Source organism: Medicago truncatula, chromosome 7 (genome assembly GCF_003473485.1).
Source record: "Medicago truncatula cultivar Jemalong A17 chromosome 7, MtrunA17r5.0-ANR, whole genome shotgun sequence".
Classification (NCBI taxonomy): domain Eukaryota; kingdom Viridiplantae; phylum Streptophyta; class Magnoliopsida; order Fabales; family Fabaceae; genus Medicago; species Medicago truncatula.
The window spans coordinates 44,947,512-44,969,636 of NC_053048.1; the positions used below are offsets into that span (position 1 = coordinate 44,947,512).

At 32.1% G+C, this 22,125-nt stretch overlaps 2 protein-coding genes across 4 annotated transcripts; both read right to left on the reverse strand.

The window, feature by feature from the left end:
• Positions 1-8,238: 8,238 nt before the first annotated feature.
• Positions 8,239-12,924, reverse strand: LOC25499141 (F-box/kelch-repeat protein SKIP30). Of its 3 annotated transcripts, XM_039827633.1 has the most exons (3): positions 12,382-12,641; positions 9,871-9,894; positions 8,239-9,751 (listed from the first exon to the last, which is right to left on the reverse strand). In XM_039827633.1, exon 3 carries the CDS (start codon positions 9,674-9,676, stop codon positions 8,639-8,641), a length of 1,038 nt encoding a protein of 345 aa, XP_039683567.1. In that variant the 5' UTR covers positions 9,677-9,751; positions 9,871-9,894; positions 12,382-12,641; the 3' UTR covers positions 8,239-8,638. The 3 variants fall into 3 exon arrangements, with proteins under 3 accessions (XP_039683567.1, XP_013449761.1, XP_024626497.1); XM_013594307.3 differs by lacking the exons at positions 9,871-9,894; positions 12,382-12,641 and adding an exon at positions 12,771-12,924; XM_024770729.2 differs by lacking the exon at positions 9,871-9,894 and having other exon boundaries at positions 12,382-12,640.
• A 3,718-nt stretch (positions 12,925-16,642) lies between these two features.
• Positions 16,643-17,873, reverse strand: LOC25499142 (non-specific lipid transfer protein GPI-anchored 5). The gene is made up of 3 exons (XM_013594308.3): positions 17,447-17,873; positions 17,232-17,303; positions 16,643-17,034 (listed from the first exon to the last, which is right to left on the reverse strand). Exons 1-3 carry the CDS (start codon positions 17,778-17,780, stop codon positions 16,886-16,888), a joined length of 555 nt encoding a protein of 184 aa, XP_013449762.1. The 5' UTR covers positions 17,781-17,873; the 3' UTR covers positions 16,643-16,885.
• Between the last annotated feature and the right edge of the window lie 4,252 nt (positions 17,874-22,125).

The window sequence follows — 22,125 nt, forward strand, 5'->3', positions numbered from 1 at the left end:
CTTCCACTTTCTTGAAGTCTTCGCCAAACCTTCGATCAACGACTCCATTATATTATTTTGGGTTAATAGGCCGTTACTCCCCTGTAATATAGGTCACTTTCGGTTTTGCCCTTGCAAAAAAACATTTTTGGATTCGGTCCTTGTAAATTTTTTTTTGTTTTGGAAAACCCCGCTAGGTCAGTTGATTGTGCATTTTTACTGATGTGGCATTATGCATCACCTTTTTCGGATGAGGTGGCGTGCTGACTGTATAATTATTTTATTTTTATGGGATACACGTGGCATTTATGATTTTTTTTATTAAAAAATTAACGGAAAAATTAATAAAAATTAAAAAACGAAAATAATTATGGAAAAATGAAAAAATCTCGAAAATTTAATAAAAAAAATCTGGAAAATTTAAAAAAAAAAAAAGGTAAAAACTAGAAAATTTCATAAAAAAAATATGGAAAAATTAATATATATTGAAATTTTCAAAAAATTATCAAAAAAAATCTAAATTAAATTAAAATTATAAAAAAAAATCAAAAATATAAAAATATATTATTATATAATTATTTTGATTTTGAAAATTAATTTCTAAAATTCTATTTTATTCGAAAATATAATCTAGATGAATAATAGGATACAATGGATATTGATTGATACCGGTATTAGAAGTCATGTTATAATGTTGAATAACAACCCCTTAATTTTATTCATCATAAATAATCTAATGTTATGTTTTTTTTAATATGAAAATACTTTCCAATATTTTAATTTTCATTATAAAAAATAAAAAAACAAACTTTTTAATTTCATAAGAAAAATCTGAACTTTCATTTTTAATTCTATTCTTATTATATTCATAAATTTAGAAATATTTTAAGTTCATGAATTTTTCTATTTTTTATAAAATAAAACTTCATACTTTCGGAAAAAAAATATGAATTTTTTTCATTTTTCCAGAATTTTTTTCATTTTTTCGCTATTGAAAATAATATGGATATATGAATTTTTTGAAATATATTAATTTTTTCATTTTTTTAATTTTTCCAGATTTTATTTTCTAGATTTTTTTCATTTTACTAGATTTTTTTTCCATAAATTATTTTCGTTTTTTAATCATTTTTATTAATATTTTTATTTTTTCAGAATTTTTTTTTATAATATTTTTTTTTTTGTTTTTTAAAATTTTTTAACTTTTTTTGAAAAGAATAAGAAATGCCACGTGTACCGCATAAAAAATAAAAATAATTATACAGTCAGCACACCACCTCTTCCGAAAAAGGTGTGGCATCATGCCACATCAGCTGGCCTAGGTGGTTTTCCAAAACAAAAAAAAAAATTACAAGGATCGAATCCAAAAAAATAAATTTACAAGGGTCAAAATCAAAAGTTACCTATATTACAGATGAAGTAAAGACTTATTAACCCTTTTATCTTTGCCTTCAAGAAGCACACCAATAATATATAATTTCAAATAAATATAAATATTAGTTACCCCCGGTCATTAACAATAACAAATATTAAATCTTGGCTAATGATGGTTGTTGCAAGAACACTTTTAACAAAATGTTATTTTATATATAGGATTTTCAAACAGGAGACACTCTGAAAGTTCATTTTATTTTAAATGTTATAATAATTTGTTTTTTTTATATAAATAAATAGTAGTTTTCTAAATAGTTATAATGAAATTGAATCTGACTTCAACTGGAAGTCATAATCTATCAAGAAATTTACAAATGAAAACTTAAATTTTATTTAGACAAAATTTAACAATTTGTCCTTTAACTTAATTTTAGGTAACACTTTTGTCTTTATTTTTCTTGATTTAATTTTTTATGTTATAATCATGTAACATTATAGTTATCTTTTTTTTTTTCTTTCCGATTTAATCTTTTATGTTATAAAATGTCAACATTGTTATCCTTGTTTTTATCAAAACAAAATAAAAAATTCATAAAAAAAAAAAAAACTTATAAAAAATTCATCAAAGTCATAAACAAACCTAAATCTTCATCATACAAATATAGAAACCCAGATTTCTATGATAATTTTAAATTTTTATTATGAGTGTTTATGAATTTTTTGTTATTAACCCTTTGATTCTCAGAGAAAAGGGGTAATAATAAACCACAATTCGGACAAGTTTTAATTAAAGTCTGGTAAAAAAAAAATCCATTCAAAAATTGAACTATGTTTCGTCTGACCAATTACACGGTTTTACGTATAAAATTATCAATGAACATCAATTCAAAAATAATTATTACCGATCAACACGTAGATACAAAATATAAAAAATAATGAAATTTCAAAGATGGGACTTTCCTTCTTCATTGGATATCTAACACTCTATTTCGCTTGAGGCAATAGTACTATCGAAAAACATTGGGCCAATTAGGATCATGAGATGATACTAAAAATGAGAATGAGTGTTTCATTAAGAGAGAATGAGAAATACTCATATTATGGTAAACAAAATTCATCTTTTTTGTTGCATCTCTTTTTATGATCTTAATTGGCGCACTGTTTTTCGGTAGGACTATTGTCACAAACGAAATATAGTGTTACATATACAGTGAAAGAAGGCAGTGCCCTACTTTGATTTTGAATTTTTATTATCTTTATATTCTATATCTACCTGTTGCTCGGTGATAATTTTTATTATTTTTGAATTGATGTTCGGTGATAATTTTGTTACATGTGTGTATTTGTGTTCAATGGAAAATTACACTCCCTTGAGGTCTTCTTAAATAGCACTAACACCCCCTCTAGTTTTGAACAAAACATTAACCTCCCTTCTCATTTCACACTGTTTGCTTTCTATTAATCACATGATAAGAATTTTACAGATTAGCTACCATAATTTGGCTACCACTACTGGGGTGGTTAACTCGTTGCTAATTAAAACACTACAAGAATGTTAGTAAGAGATTAATAACGTTTCAAATTTCAATTGACATCAATTCACATGGATTTCACACCTACATTCAATTCACATCATCATCTTCTTCTTCTTCTAAATTAACAAATTTCTCTTATTTTACATCTTGCATCATTGGTTTCAACAATATATGTAGCTAATGGGTTCAGATTTTCAATCGATTTGTTTCTATTTCTTTGATTCCTGCATTTAATATTATTCTTCATCCTCTTGAATTTGGTTTATCCAATTTTTCAACCTAAAATTTTCAGTTTCTATCCATCCACTTCCTTCTCTAATTGTCCAAAAGCAACATTAAGCAATTCATCCAACTTTATTATGTTGATGTGAATTACAATCGCTTCCTTCATCCTAAAATTGAATATTTATCACGTTTAGGCATCAAACTTCACGCCTCAAAAGCTAAGGTTTTATTTCAGGTCTTTCCATTAATCCATTTTTCACCAGATAGAATATGTTCATTGTTATTGCTTTTACGTATTTTTTTTATTTCCTTTGATCCTTTCATTAATCCATTTAGTTTGTTAGACAAGGAAGCTTAGTTAACAGAGAACTAACGGTGTTACATGATAGGGGTGGTGTTTGTAGATATGAATAAAAATTAAGGGAGGTTTGCGTTTAGTTTAAAACTAGAGGGGGTGTTTGTATTATTTAAGAAAACCTCAAGGAATGTGAGTGTAATTTACCCTAATTTTTTTTATAAGTGATATTTTGTTATATGTGTGTATTTGTTGATGAAAAGGGTCTTATGAATTTTTCAAATTTGATATTTTATAACATAAAAGATTAAATCGAAAAAAAGAGATAAATGACGAAAATGTTACCTGATTATAAGATAAATGATTAAATTGAAGAGAGAAAAAAATGACGAAGGCCTCATCTGCAACTAAATTAAGGGACAAAATTGTATAATTTTGCTTTTCATTTAATATATGTATTAGAAACTTTCTGTCTAGGCCAACAAAAGTACCATTCGTCCATGTTAACAGAGAAGTAAATAGCTTGGTATCTTGCATTGTGCAGTAGTAGAGCTATTGGATTGAATTATTTTCTAGTATCCTTGGGGATTGTTTTTAGAGTAATTCAAGCATCTTTGAGAGGAGGGGAGTGTAATTTACTCTTGTTTTTATGGTTTGGAGTGGTGGGTTGATTATGCAGTTTGGTTGTGCAATTTACTGTCACAGTCTTAACATGAGAAGCAGGTTACAAGTCACAAGGGCGCATGTTGATGGCGTTTTCTTGATTCCTTGAGAGATAAGCTTGGTGTCTTGCAATGTGAAATTTGTGTGTAAGGAGTTTATTTGAAACTTTTGTCCCTTTTTTTTTTTTTTGTGTTCTTGTAATGTTGCTAGCCAAAGTAAGATCTTTATAGCTTTATTGTACTTTTGAGGGATGAACATATTTTGACATTTTTTTTTTTTTAGTAGTGATATTTGAACAACTATTTTTTACAATTATTATGACAACTTCTTTTTCTTCTCTTTCTATTGATTAAAAACAATTGAGAGAGAAAAAGAAGGAGAAAGAATAAAAACATAATATGAGTATGAAAGAGAGAGTTGTCAAAAAATTGTCACAAAATGGTTGTACAAATATTATTTCTCTTTTTTTTTGACAACTTGGAGAAATAAAATATGAGTGTACAAAGTTGTTGGAGGATAGAGAAAATATCATATAAAAATTAAAATTAAAACTGTATGTTTATACGTTGTTGTCAGACAACTTTCATGTTGTTGAAATATCTTTTCCGAAACGCGTATTATAAATTTATAAGTGTTTTGTGCTCAAGAAAATAACTAATTCATATTTCATTTGTTGTAAAAAAATTGAGGCAGGGATTTTTTTTATATTAATTCTAGTAACACTGACAAGTACCATGTCTTATCTTGATGAAATTATGTCTTATTTTAATTTATTTTACTTTAACTTTTATTTTATTTCGTAGGTATCATTATTTGGTTTTGGAGGTATCGTATCATTTCTACAATATTTTTATATAGACTAAATCATATGATAATTTTTTGTAGAGACTAAATCAGGGATAAGCCATATATCAAACCACATATTCATAGGCTAACCAATATCAGTTGACTAAAATTCGAACAATTTAATATCAATGTCACCAAGTTTTTTCATAAACTAGAGTCGTCAGTTTTGGCAATCACCTCACCTCAATCAGACTAGTATATTACCTTGCATATTTTCCTTTTATAATTAACTGCACTGCACGAACGTTCATTGTTCCTAATCACCGTCTAAGCTTCATAAAACACACTTTATTCATATTGGTCAACCGACGAATTCCCAAGCCTCCTAAATACCTCGGCATTGTAATTATATTTCAATTAACTACATGAAATTTGTGATTACCATCCTCATCAGTCATCACCACAGATAAAATCACTTTCAATCTTTTGGATTTCCTGCAAACAAGATTTAGGAATAATTGATGTCATCATTGGTAAATAGGCAAAGCTTCAATAATGGATTTGGAGTGAGTTATGCTCCCAGCAAACAATAAGTGTTTAGCCATCTTGCTCTTGACTTGAGTGATGAGGTATGCATAATCCGAACGACGAGGTGCATAACCTAAGAAAGGAACTTCTAAATACCTTCCAAGCATTGGTGCCTCTGTAAAGCATGAAAGTTTTACTAAGGATCGTCTCATAGTATAAAGCACATTCTTTGAGATTTTTTTTTTATTCGAGACATGTTGATAGAAAATTGCACAACATTGATTTGAAACACGCATCACATGTCTCATTTGATTCTCTTTAGCTTGATCAAAAAGTAAATGATCGTCCGCAAACATAAGATGAGAAATCACTTTCCACTACACCTTGTCAAATAAGATGAGATAACTTATTCATTGATAACCATTTCTACCTACTCTCAAAGGCATAAGAGGAGGTATGTTATTCCCTCTCCCATATTGACCCCCTATTGATTATCCTCTTTTTCGGGTAAATGCAACATAAACACTCTAACATAGCCATTTTGAAACTAAATTTCCACATTATTTGTGATTGTCATTGACAGAAGACGACGTATACAATTAACGTGCAAAGGAAGGTGATTGAGTAACGAACGAAGACGATAGAGGCGATTCTTCCACTGATGAATTCATATGCATTACAATGAGGCATATTATGTTGTAGTAAAATCATCAAATTTAGTTCAAACTGCTTTTAAAATATGATATTTATACAACTATTTTGTGACAACGGATCTTGACTATATATATATATAGAGAGAGAGAGATGAGGAGGAAGAATAAGAGCAAAATGAGAGTATGAGGGAGAACAAAAAATTCATAGGGCCGTTTTAACAAATTCATAGGCCCGGTTTTAATTTTATAAGGGATGCAAAAAAAAAAAAAAAAATTGGGCCCCAAAAATATAGATAAGTTATTTTTAAAAAAAAATATATTAGAAATCACACTTTGGTGGGTCTTGAACACATGACCTCACACTCAACAAAATGTAGGAACGCCACTGAAGCAAGATATACAAATTAAAATAATTTGCTTTTAATAGATATATAACCATTCTTTTCGTGTCTTACATAAAAAATAAAATATTTTGGGCCCCAAAAAATTGGTGGCCCGATGTCGTCTCCCAGCCTCGACGGGCTATGGGCCGGCCCTTCTTAAACCAAATATCAACCATTAGATTTAATCAATCGAATGGCTCACAACTTATTTTAAAAAACAAATCAATAACGCGACACACATGATCCTCTCTTCTTTCTCTTCTCTAATTATACCGTCAACAAAACCTAATTCCCTAAATGACAAATCAAAGCAAACATCGTTCAGCCATACCAGAGCAAACTTTCTATTTTAAAATATCTCGACAAGAATATAAGATGGCAGCAAGCTTCAATTGAAAACCACAGGTATCATGATACGACATGAAAAATTTATCCCAAATTTTGAAAGGAAACAAAAGTACTTCTTGCATTTGAAGATTATTGAAATCAAATAATTTGGATATTGGTTTATGGCCACAAATTTGAGATTTGCACTTTCATTGTCTAATTTCATCTCAATGATTGCAAGTTCCAACAAACCACGAATTACTATGAATTTACTCTTAATATATGCTTCAAAATCTAAATTACAAGTTGTGTTTATTGGAAAGTCTCAATAATTGGGAAAAAGGACATGCGAGAAGGAGTTTCAGCGATGGTCTTCTCCAAATCTGGAAAACTCAATGCAACGTTCAATGAGCCATTGCCATAAGAGAAAGAAGAGATAATCGTGTGCGCAGTTCTATTAATTTGTTTCTTAAATTAAATTGTGAACCATTAGATTAATTAGATATAATGGTTGAGATTTGGTGCAAGTCTTTTGACTTACACCTGGTATCAACGGATCATGACTCATATATATATATATATATATATATATATATATATATATATATATATATATATATATATATATATATAACTTTTGAAAAATCCTCTATGATCTCTCTCTCTCTTACATTGTTCTTACTTTAACTATTCTTTTTTCTGTCTCTTTTATTTTTGACCGCTAAGAAAGAGAAGAAAATTATTCCAAAAGTTGTTTCAAAATAGATGAATAAGATAAGGGAATTGAATAAGATGGGGTAGAATATGACCAATCTTGTGTTATATGTTCATTTGATGTCATAAGACTACAAACCCATGCAAGACCTACTTAAGCACTTCTTAAACCCATCGCCGATGTTCTTACACACAAAGATAACTAAAACACAAATGATTTTTTATTTATTTTTAAATCTAAAACAAACGGGCCTAAATTGCTAAGCATGTGTCGGTTCGAAAATGATAAGTATATTCACAAAAGGGAAATGAATTTCATCAACGATGGAATTGAGAAAGGCAATGCCATACTGCACCGGAGTTTATTTCATTGGCCACCACCACAACCTCATATCTACATCAAATGCAATGTTGATATTACTTTTTTCAACGACAAAAATCGAACAAACTTTGGAGTTTATTTGTCTTCGTCTTATTACGAAGACAAATTTCAAAGTTTGTTCAGTTTTAGTCATTGAACCTTCTTGCTGCTAAATACAAACCGCAGTTGCAAATCACTAGAAAAACCATTTTATCAACCAACCTATATGTTTTGAAATTTTTAAAAATTGTTACAAATGCATATATATTCTAGAACTTTAATTTGTTAATCTTTTCTTAGATTTTTTTTTTTTCAGTTTCTACATTTTCACATTTCACCCAAGTTACTTGTTAATAAATCATACACGTAAAATATTTTCTAGAATTTGCACCTAAAACTATTTTAAGAATGATACTTGGAGGAAGAAAGAATGAAACCCATCCCATAACTAGTTTTAATTTCCATATTAATATTAACAAAATTATGAGATTATGGAGTTTTGAAACATAATCCCTCTGAGCTACCTTCAGAAAACAGAAAAACAGTAGAAAAGAACTCAATGAAATTGTTGTTTTGTGCTACACAAGCGGTCTCCATATGATACGTAATGTAAGTGATAAACTGCAAAGTGAAGTAGCTCTGGTTTGTCAAATGCTTGCTGATAGACTATGCTGCTGCTTTGCTTCAAACAGAACAGACACAGAAAAAACTTACCTTGTAACCGCATGTTATCAACACAAATACTCTTAGTGTAGTTGAAGGGATGTGAATCCATCTGAGTACAAAGTACATGGGAGCCTAGCTAGAAAGAGGGTTTAAATTCTCATCAGTGTACAACCAACAATGGTACCACGACACCGTGTCATTGGAGCTATTTGGCGCCAAGTTGGTCTCTCACTACCAAGTCCGAGAACATCAACATCTGATAATGGCTTAATGTCCCAGTTCCATCTGTCAGGTCCAATGACGCCTCCAATCATGTATAAATCATCACCTAATCCAATCATTGCAAACCCAATTCTCTTTTTAAAATCTGTTGCTGAACTTACAATCTTTCTCCCTTCTTTGTCTTGCTTTATGATAGATCCATTGCTCATAACACAAAGTGCATCCTGAACTACTGCCATTGGACCTTGAAGCCACTCACACTCCTCAACGATCCATCTAGCCCCTGCATTGTCTAAAACTTGCACTGTTGACATATCCTTGTGCAGTACATGCATCTTTCCACCAATCACTATTCCTGAACAGGCTGAATTTTGAGTGCGATGAAGATCAGGCATTGGAGTCCATACATCCTTCTCAGGGTCGTACATTTCTGCTTGAGAGATTGTTTTTCTACAGCTAGTGAAGCCCCCGGCGACAACAATTTTCCCATTCAAAACACAGCACGCAAACATAGAACGGGGAACAAGCATTGAAGCCCGAGGGGCCCACTGCTGGATTATGGGGTCATATGACCAGACTTCATCGGTTGCAAAACATCCATCGTGATCACCGGTCGAAGGATCAACAGCATCACTTCCACCGCCGATGACAAACAACTTTCCAGCTGCGGATACAGCACCAAAGTGAGCAAGGTGCCTGATCTTTGAGGGAAGAACGGGAAGGGTAATCCAGAGATCTCTAAGAGGGTCATACAGTTGCCATACATTCTCTGGATCAAAAGCACAGACACACAGGAGATCCTCAGATGAAGCAACCTCCTGTCGAATTTTTGATAGCTCAGGGCTATGAATGGCTGCTTGCCAAGAACGAGAGACAACCTCTAGCTTTGGATGGAGGTAAAAGGGAACGCGTGCAAGGCACCTTATTGCAACAGCATCAGGGAGTCCTTCAATCAGTTCAGACATTATAAATTTATAACCAGTTTCATGTATGTCTGTTATGCCATCACAACCGACTTCCTGCTATTATCGAAGGTCCACCTGTAATCACAATATTAATCTAGTAACATATACAAATGTTGTGATACTTGAGAAATTAAAATTCAACAAGTCAGAAGCAGCAATAATTTGAAAACTATGTTCACTAGATCAGCACGTACAAAGTTTGTATTAGAATTTGTGGTCTGCAAAGCACAGTAGATTTTAATTTTAATATCAGAAATGAACTATTCAATATATTTTGCATTCATTGAATCAAACAATAGCAGGGATAACCACAAAAGCTATGAAATAGAATATAATTTATGATTAGTGAATAATATCTAATAAGCTTCACATAGGGACACATAAGACTTTGAGGATTTCAAACTAGTGGTCCATCCCTCCATCTAATGGTGGAAGCAATATTGACAATGTAGACATTACATAATAGCTTCTGTTCTACCAGTCAACCAAAGACAAACTGATAGTTTAATATAAAACCGAAAGTGCCTTGTAAAATTTCTCATACTTTCACCTACCTAGACCCAGGTCTCATGTTTTCTTACAGCCTTTATATCATTAAGTTTTCATTATAAGGTTCAAAAGCACGAAAAAATAGTTGTTATTTTGTTAATGGGGGGAATTGAACCCGTGACTTCTTTATCAATCCAACCCCACATGCCCTTTCCCCCAAGTCAACTTATCACAGTGAGTGCGTATAAATCAGAAATTCACAAAACAACTTAACCATAAATCTCACAAACCAAGAGCGAAGTTTTATGTCACCAAACAAAATGGAAGCAAAGCATAGGTATAGCCATATGAGGTGTGGGAGTAAGCAACTGCATGATTAGCTGTGTCAAACCCTTAATTCTCAAATAATGAAAAATGGCAATGAAAAAATAAACAAGGTACATTTAGCAGCACTCTTTTAGTTTCTTTTCATTTAACAATTTAAGCTTATTTGACATGTCAATTTCTTTGATGAAAAAAGGTGAAAGAAAAGTAAGAGAAAGGAAAAACAAAAAAAAAATTGAAATCATTGAATCATGCAATTCAAATAGGTGATATGAATCACACATGTATCCCACAATTTAAAAAATCATTTATAATTCATCACATGATGCAAATTATTGGAGTGCTGAATTGTACCAAACCATGTGATTCAAATCAAGAATCATGCCGTCCTAACAACTACAGAGGTACGATAGATCATATAAGGGTTATCTGCCAAGTCAGATCTAATCTCTAAATCATGCCCAGAAACAGCCTTGAACTTTTTACGCTTTTCATTTTTTTTTTTTAGTTCCCCACCTGATAACATATCAGACAACTTGGGTGGGTTATAACCACATAGCAGTTGCATTCACACGCTTGGACCTGTTATTAACAGTTGCATCAACCCATTCTAGGCTGCATTAACTTTAGCTTTACACATCTATGTTCCATGATCCCAAAATACAGAAAAGTATACTAAGGGGGTCAAGGAAGAGTTGGTTTAATATTAAACTTCCAAAGCTAATGTCCAAATCCAAATAACACAGCCTTAAAAGTATAAACTAGGAAATCAAATACCATTATACCAAAGCAAGAGAACTATTTCATTGAAATTATAAAATGATCCTATCAAACTCCTTTTGTCTTCAAACACAAAATAGAGCAACACATTCCTTTGTCATTTCAAAAATCAAGACCGACTTAAACTGAACATTAAGGTGCGTATACTCTCGACCAAAAGCAAATGTAAAAGAAAGATTGATTTCTAGAATGACAAATAAATTTCACTGACAAATGTATGCCACAACAAACATATGCAAGAAAGCTATATAAATTGTCCATTGACCATTGCAAGCGAATCCAAATCCACAAACACAAAAGAATGAGACAAAATAAAAAGGAAGTGTGATCATCATCTGAACACACAAGTTTGTAGAAAATGCAATACTTCATAAACCATATTTGGATCCAACAACAACCAAGTCTTATCCCACTAACTGGGGTCGGCTACAGGATCAAATTACACCATAATGTTTATCATAAACAATATTTGGATCCAACTCATTAATCTCTTAGTATTTCCTAATAGTCTCTCTTATAGTTTTTCTAGGCCTTCTCTCTACGTTCACAAGTTCAAAATAAACCGTACATTGATCCAAAAAGAAAATTGACGAAGAACAACTCCAATTCCCAGTTTCACTGCATTATTCAAGAACAAAACAACAGCAACAACAACCAAACCTTATCCCACTATGTGGGGTCACAAATACAAAAGAACAAAAAATTCCTAAAAAACATGTCTTTCTTACTAAGGAACAACCAAAAGACCAAATTCAGTTCTACCAAGAATAAAGCAAATAACAAGGAGTATTACAGAACAAAACAAAACAAAACAAAACAAAAAACTAACTTTTTTGGATTGATGAAAAAGCAATAACACACAAGTCTTGAAATTAAAATTGGGGTTAAAGCCCTAACATTTTTTCGCAATTAAACAAGAAAATCAAATAGAAAAGGGGTCAAGTAACAACCCAGTTGATATTAACAATAAATAAAGCAATGGGTATACGATTAAGTCCTAAAAAAATGAAAATTGAACATCAACAATGAACCCTACTCAAGATTCAAATTACACAGTTATTTCATAATAATAAATAAAAAATTAAACAAAAAAAAAACAGAAAATTGTTTACCTGATAACGAAGAAGAAAAGGAATCGGAAAGATTATTGATTGATTGAAAGATGAGAAGAAATTGGATGGGTCGATGAAACGAAGGGCGAAGAAAACGGTACGGTGAAATTAAAACACTTTATAGAGTCAATGTGATTATATGAATGTGAATGTGTAATTGTTTTTAGTGTTCCTTTTCCTTTGAGATGAGATTTTTGTTTGTAATTGTTGTCACAACCCAAGATTGTGTTTGTGTTTGTATTTGTAAGATTGTCTAAGTTTTTAGATTAGATAGATATATCACCATAAAATAATAACATATACTCAAATAAAATACATGTATAAATATATAAATAGAGAGAAAGTTAAAAAAAATAAAAAAATAAATAGATGAGATGAGATGACATTACTTTCTTTTCGTTTAATCAGATATCTTATGATCGAATCCACTGTTGAAAGTTTTGTCACTTTTATGGTTTATCTGACTCGAGAGATTAATGTTTGCAACTGCACAAAGATAAGATTAATGGAATGGAAATATGACTCTTGTTGGGTAAGGAAGTTGGGGGTTATTTTTGTTGCTATGCGTTAATTAGCTAGCTGCATAATTTCTAGTTGTCTTGCGTGTTCTCCCCGACTTACTCATTCAATGCACACAAGAATAACTTGTTGGCATATTCTTAAATTCTTTTTTTCATTTCCTCTTCCCTACACTACACCTTATGGAATCTTCTTCAATCCTTTTCTCAAACGTTTTTCTTTTGAGTATTTTTTTTTTTTTTTGTGTTCATATTCATGTAGGTAGGCATGACAATTGCGCGTGCACAAGGAAATTGACATTTGTATGATAGGTGGTGTATAATATTTGCCCATTCAATTTCAATACATAGCTGGCTATGTTAAGATGGATATTGACACTTTAATTTGTTAGGATCGGAGGGTTTAATCAATTTATTGAATATATACATGGTCTCAACTACTTAATGAGGAAAATTACGTGAATAATGTGTATATCATTTATTCATTTATTGTTTTACATATATGTAATCACTCTTAGGTTGTCAAAATTGTTATTGATACTTACTTTACAAATAATTTTTTTACTAATAGTTTAAAATAATTAGAATTATTGTAATATATAATGTATTTATTATTTATAAATAATCATTATTAATTTTTCAAAAAAATAACATTGTTAACTACTGCCAAAAATAATGATCTCAAGTAATATTGTTAATTTTTTATATAACAAATGTTCACATACATATTTTGAGGTTTTGACCAAAATACAAAGAACTTTTGATAAAAGAAAAAAGTACATAGTATGAGACTGAGTCAAATGGAAATAGGGTCGGTGTTTGATAGTCTATAAGGTCAATGGTGAGGTCTGTACCCTAACATTTTTTATTATAACATTATTTTTTTTCACATGTGTTTATTTGGGTTTTTGAATGAATGCGTTTGTACAACTTATAAAAAGAAAAAACATTTTTTGTAGTTAAAATAAAAAGTTACCTTGGCTAGCTTATGAAAAATATATGGGTTTGTGAAAATTGCAAAAGGTAATTTTTTATTTTTTTTTCATCAAACTTGTCCCTAAATTTTCTACATATGACAAGTTTTGCTTATTAGGTTTTAACCCTTTTGTCTTCTTCTCTTGAGAAGCAAAGTTGATGCTCTTTATATAGTATATTTTTTTTGGAAAACTCTACATATTTCAACAAACACATGACTAAATCATTACAACCATAATATGGCATTCTATACGTACCCTACAGTTTTGTTCATCTCATTAAAGTTTAAACATAGTTAGGCAGCGTGCCTAATAATTTGTTGAAAATAAGCGACCCTACCTAATAATGTGACTTCAGTATCACGGTATATTTCTAAAGCTGTTACATGAGCAATAACTTTGGATAAGTCATAGAACACTCACTCTGGTCACAAAATATGCGCACATCAATGCAATCAATCACACTAATCTTTCACTTAAATTCTTAAGACCTTCGTGATCCACAAGCTATGTGTTTATGCTGAAGACTCCAACCTGCTTCTTTAGACTTTTTTTTTTTTAAGTGGATACCTTCCTTTTATGATCCATTTGTTTTATTTATTTATTTTTTGACAACCTTAATTAGTACAATCTCGGGCCTTGGGGGCGTGTTTCTACTATAGTAAACCTCGTATTTTGTAAGATTTATGAGTTGTCTTGAAACTTTTCCATAATCTTTTATAATATACTTCATGCAATTCGTATCATCAATAGTGGTCATGAAGAAAAAAGAAAACAATCATCAGTGCATAAGAGGTGTGAGATGATTGGACACCTCTACATACCCTAACATTATAGACATCCCTGTAACATTTCTCTCTTAATAAGGAAAGTCATCTTCACACAAAGAATGAACAAATAGGAATGTATAAATTATACCGCGTCGCACCTATATATTTAATATTTATGTATGTGACCAATTAAAAATTATGTCCCCAATCAAGTCTATCATAGACTTTACTAATTCCTATTTTTAATACTTCTTCCCCATCTTACCCCTACTTTTTGCATTGCATGTGGTGAATGGTTTCCATATTCATATCAATGCTTATATTCTCAACAAAAGCATTCATAAGTAATTTTTTTTTTCAACAAGTCAAAATGAGATATATTAACAAAAACGTGTTCTTTCAAGTACAAGACTTACTAAAAAATAACGACCAAATTCAAACAATACAGAATATAGGTTAAGAACACACTTTTAACCTACAAAAGCAAAAAGAACCTCATAACCAATTCCTAAACAAGAAAACGGACAAAACCACCAATTATGGTAGCCAAATGTTGCCTTCAGTTACCACAAAGATAACAGCTTAATTTTGTCCAAAAACTGGTGAATACACACTTCTTGATTTCTTCGTGCGTTTGTTTGGCAGATTATACACAAAAGGTTACTAACCAAAGCAAGATTGGCGAAGTGGCAACTTGGTGATTCATATTGTGATCAATGTGGTAACTTTGAAGAGAGTATTCTACATGTGCTTAGAGATTTCCTTTTGGCGGTTAATGTTTGGAATCACTTGACAGAGGTCAAGCATATGGAAAGCTTTCTTCCTAGCTAGCTACAAAGACTGGATTTAGTTAAATTTTGGTGAGCATATTGGACATCGAAAGAGTGTCAAGTGGGACACTACGGGCGACAACTTTCTAATTGTTATGGCAGTGGAGAAATCAACGAGTTCATAATTCATAGTTGATGACATTAAACTAGGAGGTTAGGATCACACATGTGTATCGAGAAGTTAACCGGTGTGCGGATGTTCTTGCCAACACGAGTAGTGAAGGTGACATGAGAATTACTTATTTAGAACATCCCCTCCAAGGATGTCTCAAATTTTATCTGATGATTGGAGGGGTGTGTCTCTCCCCCGTTTAGTTTTAGTTTTTTCTTTTCAGGCTTAGGCCCTGTATAATACCAAAAAATAAATAAAAAATAAAATATGTGGTTCCTTTTCTTTCCAAATTACCATATGCATGAACACCAAATAATCCGCATGATAGAACAACACATCCGAATCTATCTAATAAATGACTATACTTAACAAAATGATCCAACATACTGAACAGATCCACCGAAGAAAAGCCGATCCAAACATTCATAAGCATCTATATCTATATTTTATATAAAAATATACTCAATTTTGATATGACATTTTTTCTTTCGATTTTACCACTTGTTCAATTTTATTTTACTATTTCTTATCAATCAAATCAGAATTTTATTGGTTACTACATATTTATCTTCTTCTCCTTATTTTCATCTCACAAAAACAAGAGGCTTCTGTTACATTTGTTCTCTCGGCATCTACCCTCAAAAGAATGTGTCACATTAAACATGAATAATTTTTTTCTCTTGTATCAGATAGTTAGTTATGTAAACTACTTTCTTTCTTGGGTGTATTATGTGTTGTCCAATTGTAAATTAAAGTTTCCTCTATAGTGTTAGTAGCCTTTGAAGAATTGGTAGGGTGATTGTCATTTGAAATATTCATACATGCCAACTGTTGAGTACCGCGGATTTAAAATGGTAGCACTTTTAAACATGATTAAGTTCTATGCTTATTGATTTCTTGTCTCAAATTATGTTTGTGGTCTAACATGAAATTTATGCTTTTATTGATGAGATAACACACCCGTTTGTTATAGATTAAAAGAAAATTCAACGGTTGATCTATGATTTACATATATAGGTCAACCGTTGAGTTTTAAGAAGCGGCTAAAAAAGTTACATTTTACGAACAAGTATATCTTTCACGTTATGAATCATTTTACATCTTACTGGATAACATACTATCAAATGTACTGCAATCAAACGTGTTTTGTGATTTCAATTACAAAACTCACATTGGTAATATAGTTAGTTTACTGTGACTTTTATTCCCTAACTTGGTTAAGGTGTAAGAGGGGAAAAAAGAGAGTGTGCTAAAAATCAGTAGTAGAATTTAGACAATACAAAAATATGCAGAATGTAGCCTAAGTCATGGTCATGAAAGTGAATGTCAAATTTGCAATGATAACCAGAACAAGCAAAGAACATTGTAATTTCACAGAACTTGATGTTCTATAAGATGAGGTTGAGCCACGGATACTTCCACTGCTTCCGGTTGTTGATGTAAAATACCCTATATCAAAAAGCATCAAATTTATTAATTACAGCTATTTAGCAATAAAACTTTTTGTGCAAGTTGTAACAAATTCAAAAGTATCTGCCTGCACTCTTGTACCATATATCATGATAAAATTGTTAAATGTAATAAAAATAGCTAGGGAAATTAATGTTTTACATCAAAAACATCTAAGAATTTCTTTATTTTGATACCTGAAGGAGAATTTGGAATGTTGGAAATAGAAACACCTGCCGGAGCTGGAAGAGAAGACGAAGTAGTTGAGCCTGAAATCACAACAAAAAATTAAGTTTTTTCACATCTCTCAATTACATTACATACTACAATTTTTTATTGCAAAAATTAGCTGCGGTGAAATCCGCGTGCAGAAAGACATATAGATAGACAGACAAACATATTTAACTCATACCAGGGCAGGTATTGATAGGAGGTGTTTGGATATTGCAAGCCATGGGGAGCGCCAAAGCACGAGTCTGATTGATGTTAAGACTAGCAGCAATAGATGAAGCACCGCCATCAACAACCTCACATAGACATTGTGGCTGTGACCCCACCACGGAGGCAAGTTGCGAGCAGCAACCAGAGGAAGGGGTGGAGGTCTGTCCTGTGATGTAGTCAAGGCACGGAGAAAGACTTATGAGCACATTGGCGCAATTTGAGTCGGTTTGTGCCACTGTGACACCCCTAAGAGCCACCATAACAAATAACATGCTTAGCAGCATCTCAATGCTTCTCTGTGCCATTGTTTTAAGATATTGTGATGAGTTTTGGTGATCAAATGTCAATATTTAAATGCTGAATTGGTTTGTTTCTTTGGGTGGAAAAGTCACTAGAGAATGGCTTATAGCGACAAAAAGAAAGTGTGAAATAAAGAAGGGGAACGCTTTTTTATGCTTTACATTTACATAAAGAATCTAAATGAAACTTTAGGAATTTGATTTAATAAAGTTTCCTTACGTGTTCTCTCATATGGTACTTGTGATCTTTTCTGCTTTGTTATTTTTATGTGTCCTTAACATTTGAGTAAGTAAATGATTATTGGGGGTATGGTATAAAGTAGCCGAATGACTATAAATGCATTTTCTTTTCATTATGGGATTTGAGAATGATTTGTCATCAAATTAGTGTACATAGGAAATATTTCATGTTTTTTTTTTTTTTTGTTAAGTGGCCTAGTGACTAGAGAAATTCATCTTAAAGGTGAAATAGTGGAGTGTTCGAGGTTCGAACTCCAGCCTCGCATACATATTGCATTATCCCTTACCAAATGAGCTAAGCTCACGAGACGAAATATTTCATGCTTTTAGAGCAACAATTATAGAGTAAGTTACTAAAAGGGAATTAAAATTTCAATGCATTAGAAAATTCCAAAAACAAATGCTTAATAGCGAAGGCAGGTTTTAAGTATGCCCCATCTAACATGCAATACTTTATTCGAACAACTTTTGGATTTTTACTAATTTGGACGTTTACACACAAGCCAATCCATGATTCTTTTTTTTTTTTTTTTTTTTTGGTATAAAAGAGGGCTCTCAGAGCCCAAAGGAAAGAAAACTAAGAAATTAAACGGACGTTCCTAGGCATGCAAGCCCCAGAAATATCATCAAACAAAAGACTCTGAAGCTCACTAGGAGGAGTCTCCAGAATATGAAAATCTAGAAAATCCGTCGAAATGCTGAAATTAGCAAGCCAATCTGCACTTCTGTTGCCTTCCCGCCAAGTATGGGTAATTTTGACAGTCCAACTCAAACTCAAAAGTTGTCGAATACGCCTGACCAAAGTAGGAGTTGTTCCACTAAAATTGCAATTTTCAGTAATCATGTCGACCAAAATCTTTGAGTCACTCTCCACTATAAGATGAGTGGTATTCTCCCTCCACGCCATGTCCAAACCAAGGTACATGCCCCACATTTCAGCATGAAAAGCATCACACATTCCAATCTTCTTGAAGTAGCCTTTGATCCATCTGCCATCAGAGTCTCGAAGAAGCCCTCCACACCCTACAAGAGTACCAGATCCCTTCCAAGCACCATCACAATTAAGCTTAACCCAACCAAACGGAGGTCGCATCCAACCGATGTATATAATTTCCTTTTGATGCGAACTTTTATGCACCAACTTCGTATTGTCTTCTATCTCTCTAGTAAACTTTTGAATCACCAGTGTTGGATTGCTTGGTCTTTGAAATCCTATTTCAAAAATAGATTTGTTTCGCCAATTCCATAAATACCAACATGTTGTCATGAAAGTAGTCTGCCAAGTAGCAGGATTATCTCCAATCCCTTTTTTATTAAGGTTGTTAAAAATCCACTCCCTGCAATCAAAAGAGAAGAAATTAGTTATGTAATTATGTGGGATAAGTCTGAGCCATACCTGAGTAGCGTGCACACAATCACGAAGGACATGAATGACTGTTTCATCCTCTCTCGCACAACAAGGACAAGTAGGGGAGATACCAACCCCCCACTTGCTACGACGATAATTGGTAAGGATCCTTCCATGAGCGGCCAACCAAATAAAGGTTTGGATACGATGGGGACCCTTCCAATTCCATAAGGTCTTCCAATCACCTCCTACAGCAAAGGGGGTCTCTTGCTGCAAATTGTAAGCACTTTGGACAGTAAACTTGAGAGTGTTAGTTCCTCCCCATCCTATAGTATCTGGGCCATCAAAATCAGAAGGGGTTGGGAGGGCTAAAATCTGGTTAACAATGTCCACATGCAAGTTATCCATCAAAAAATTTAGGTCCCAGACACCAGAAGTATTAATAGCATCCCTAACTGAAATAGTAGTATCCACATAAGATTGAGTAGAAGAAGAGAAGAGAGAAGTATTATTCGAGACCCACTTATCGAGCCAAAAGTTAGTACTTCTTCCATCTTCAATTTGCCAAATAACATGACGCTTAAAATCATCCCAAATTCCTACAATCGCTTTCCACAGGGGAGAGTCATAAGGTTGGGAGCTAATATTGTTATTAAGATCATTATTTCTACCGTACTTACTGTAAAGAACTCTACACCAGAGCTTATCTGGTTGCTTGATAAGATTCCATAACATCTTCATAAGGAAAGCCTCATTCATATGATGAGGCCGCTTAAAACCAAGACCACCGTTCATCTTAGGAAGACAACAAACATCCCAACTCACCAAATGAGCTTTACGCCCCTGATCTGAGTCTCCCCACACAAAACCTCTTTGAATTTTTTCAATCTCATCACATATGGTTTTTGGGATCTTAGCATACTGCATGTGATAGTAAGGAATGGAGCTGATGACAGATTTAGAAAGGGTGATTCTACCTGCTAAGCTTAAACATTGTTGCTTCCAACCACTTAACTTGTTTTGAATTTTGTTGATAATATGATTGAAATGACCTCTAGAAGTTCTACCTGGTGTTATATTCGCCCCAAGATATTTACCCAAACTGTTAACCTGATTAAACCCTGTATGTTGAATAATATCTTCCCGAAGATGGTTGTCAACATTCTTGGAAAAATACACCTGAGTTTTTTCTCTATTAATTTTTTGCCTAGAAGATTGGCAGAACATATCAAGGCAATGTAAAACACAATGAGCCTGTTCAATGGAGGCTTCTGCAAAAAGAAGAAGATCATCAGCAAAAAGTAAATGAGAAATCGGGGGACCATACCTGCCAGCACGCATAGGTTTCCAGTAATCAGCTTCCACCTGATCAGCTAGTTGGTACAAAGGAGTGGATAACAGATAGTGGATGAATTTATAGTTGATTGTAAATAAGCTAATTAATAACAGATAATTTAACCGATTGAATTAGTAGTGTTTGAAAAATAAATGGTTGAACTAACCGATAAATATAAAATGGTATAAAATAATTTTTAATTCATATTTATTTTATTGCAATAAATTACCAATAAAATTGAGGAAGAAAAACTATAAACCGTAAACTCGAACGTAACTTATAGCAGCTTATCAAAAATATGATGTAAGCTAGTAAAAAAAGCTATAAATATGTGAGGAAAATTTTTGTCATATAAACTTATCGGTTATGTGTTATAAGTTCAAAAATTTGTCTTGTCAAACAAAGCTAATAATCAATGACAATTTTTTTATGAAGGAAAATTTAGAGAGGTTGATGTCTCATTCATTCCACTACAGGAAAACTTGAGAGTTCATCAAACATGAGATTTAAATTAATTAACCTAACTCCAAGAAGACTATATATGACAAACAAAATTGTATATTGATTAATTATTTGTCATATTCAAAAATAGAAAACGATATAGAACAATATATAGTTTATCATGGATTCCTTGTTGCCCACGTTTTGTGTTATTGGCGATTTGTGTTGGGGCGAGAATAATCAAGTGATAATTTGAGGCAAACATTAATGGTACAATGAGAAAAAGACAAATACGACTTGTTGAGAGTTATAAACACCTTTATACAAATTTCATTGATTTATCCAAATTTAATATAATATAATTGATTAAACTGATTCAACTATATTGATTGAAGAACATTAATTTGTTATTTCATAAATGTTAAGACCAAATTGTCCAATTCTTGCAACTTTTTGGATAAAAAATGGTGATTCCTCTATGTGTTTTAGGTTATGTCATCTCCATGTTTCCATCTTTGAAGTGATGCATCGCTCACTTGTTAAACATCAACGTGAATGTCCATACTGCCTTTTTTGCGGCATGCTCAAGTCAATCCGTATGAATAAAATGTTTCTTTTATGTTCGAATGAATTGGCAAATAAACTACATTTATTTATAAGAGATAAGTTGACGTCTTTGTGAACTTATGCAACTACATTTACTTGTTAGGAGATGAGAATTCACCTTGTGTGTTTAATCGGATCTCTATCGAGATTAGTGATTGCTAAACAGCGATGATTAATATTATTTTGTACTCCTATAATATGACTCACATAAGAAACAAGCATATATCATATTTTCGGTCTTGATTTTTTAATCATCTTGTAATTCTTTGATTGTCACTGTTGTGAATTCTTTAGTTAGTTAGCTCTCACAACCTGTAATGATAAACTTGTTTCCATTTTGTTACTTGTTCAGTTTGGATGTTTTCCTTTTCATGTGTTCT

Coding starts and splice junctions, on each gene's coding strand:
- LOC25499142 (XM_013594308.3), bottom strand. CDS start 17,780: ATGGCACAGAGAAGCATTGAGATGCTGCTAAGCATGTTATTTGTTATG. Junction 17,304..17,446: donor TCCTATCAATACCTGCCCTG/GTATGAGTTAAA, acceptor TTGTGATTTCAG/GCTCAACTACTTCGTCTTCT. Junction 17,035..17,231: donor CATTCCAAATTCTCCTTCAG/GTATCAAAATAA, acceptor TTTTTGATATAG/GGTATTTTACATCAACAACC.
- LOC25499141 (XM_013594307.3), bottom strand. CDS start 9,676: ATGTCTGAACTGATTGAAGGACTCCCTGATGCTGTTGCAATAAGGTGC.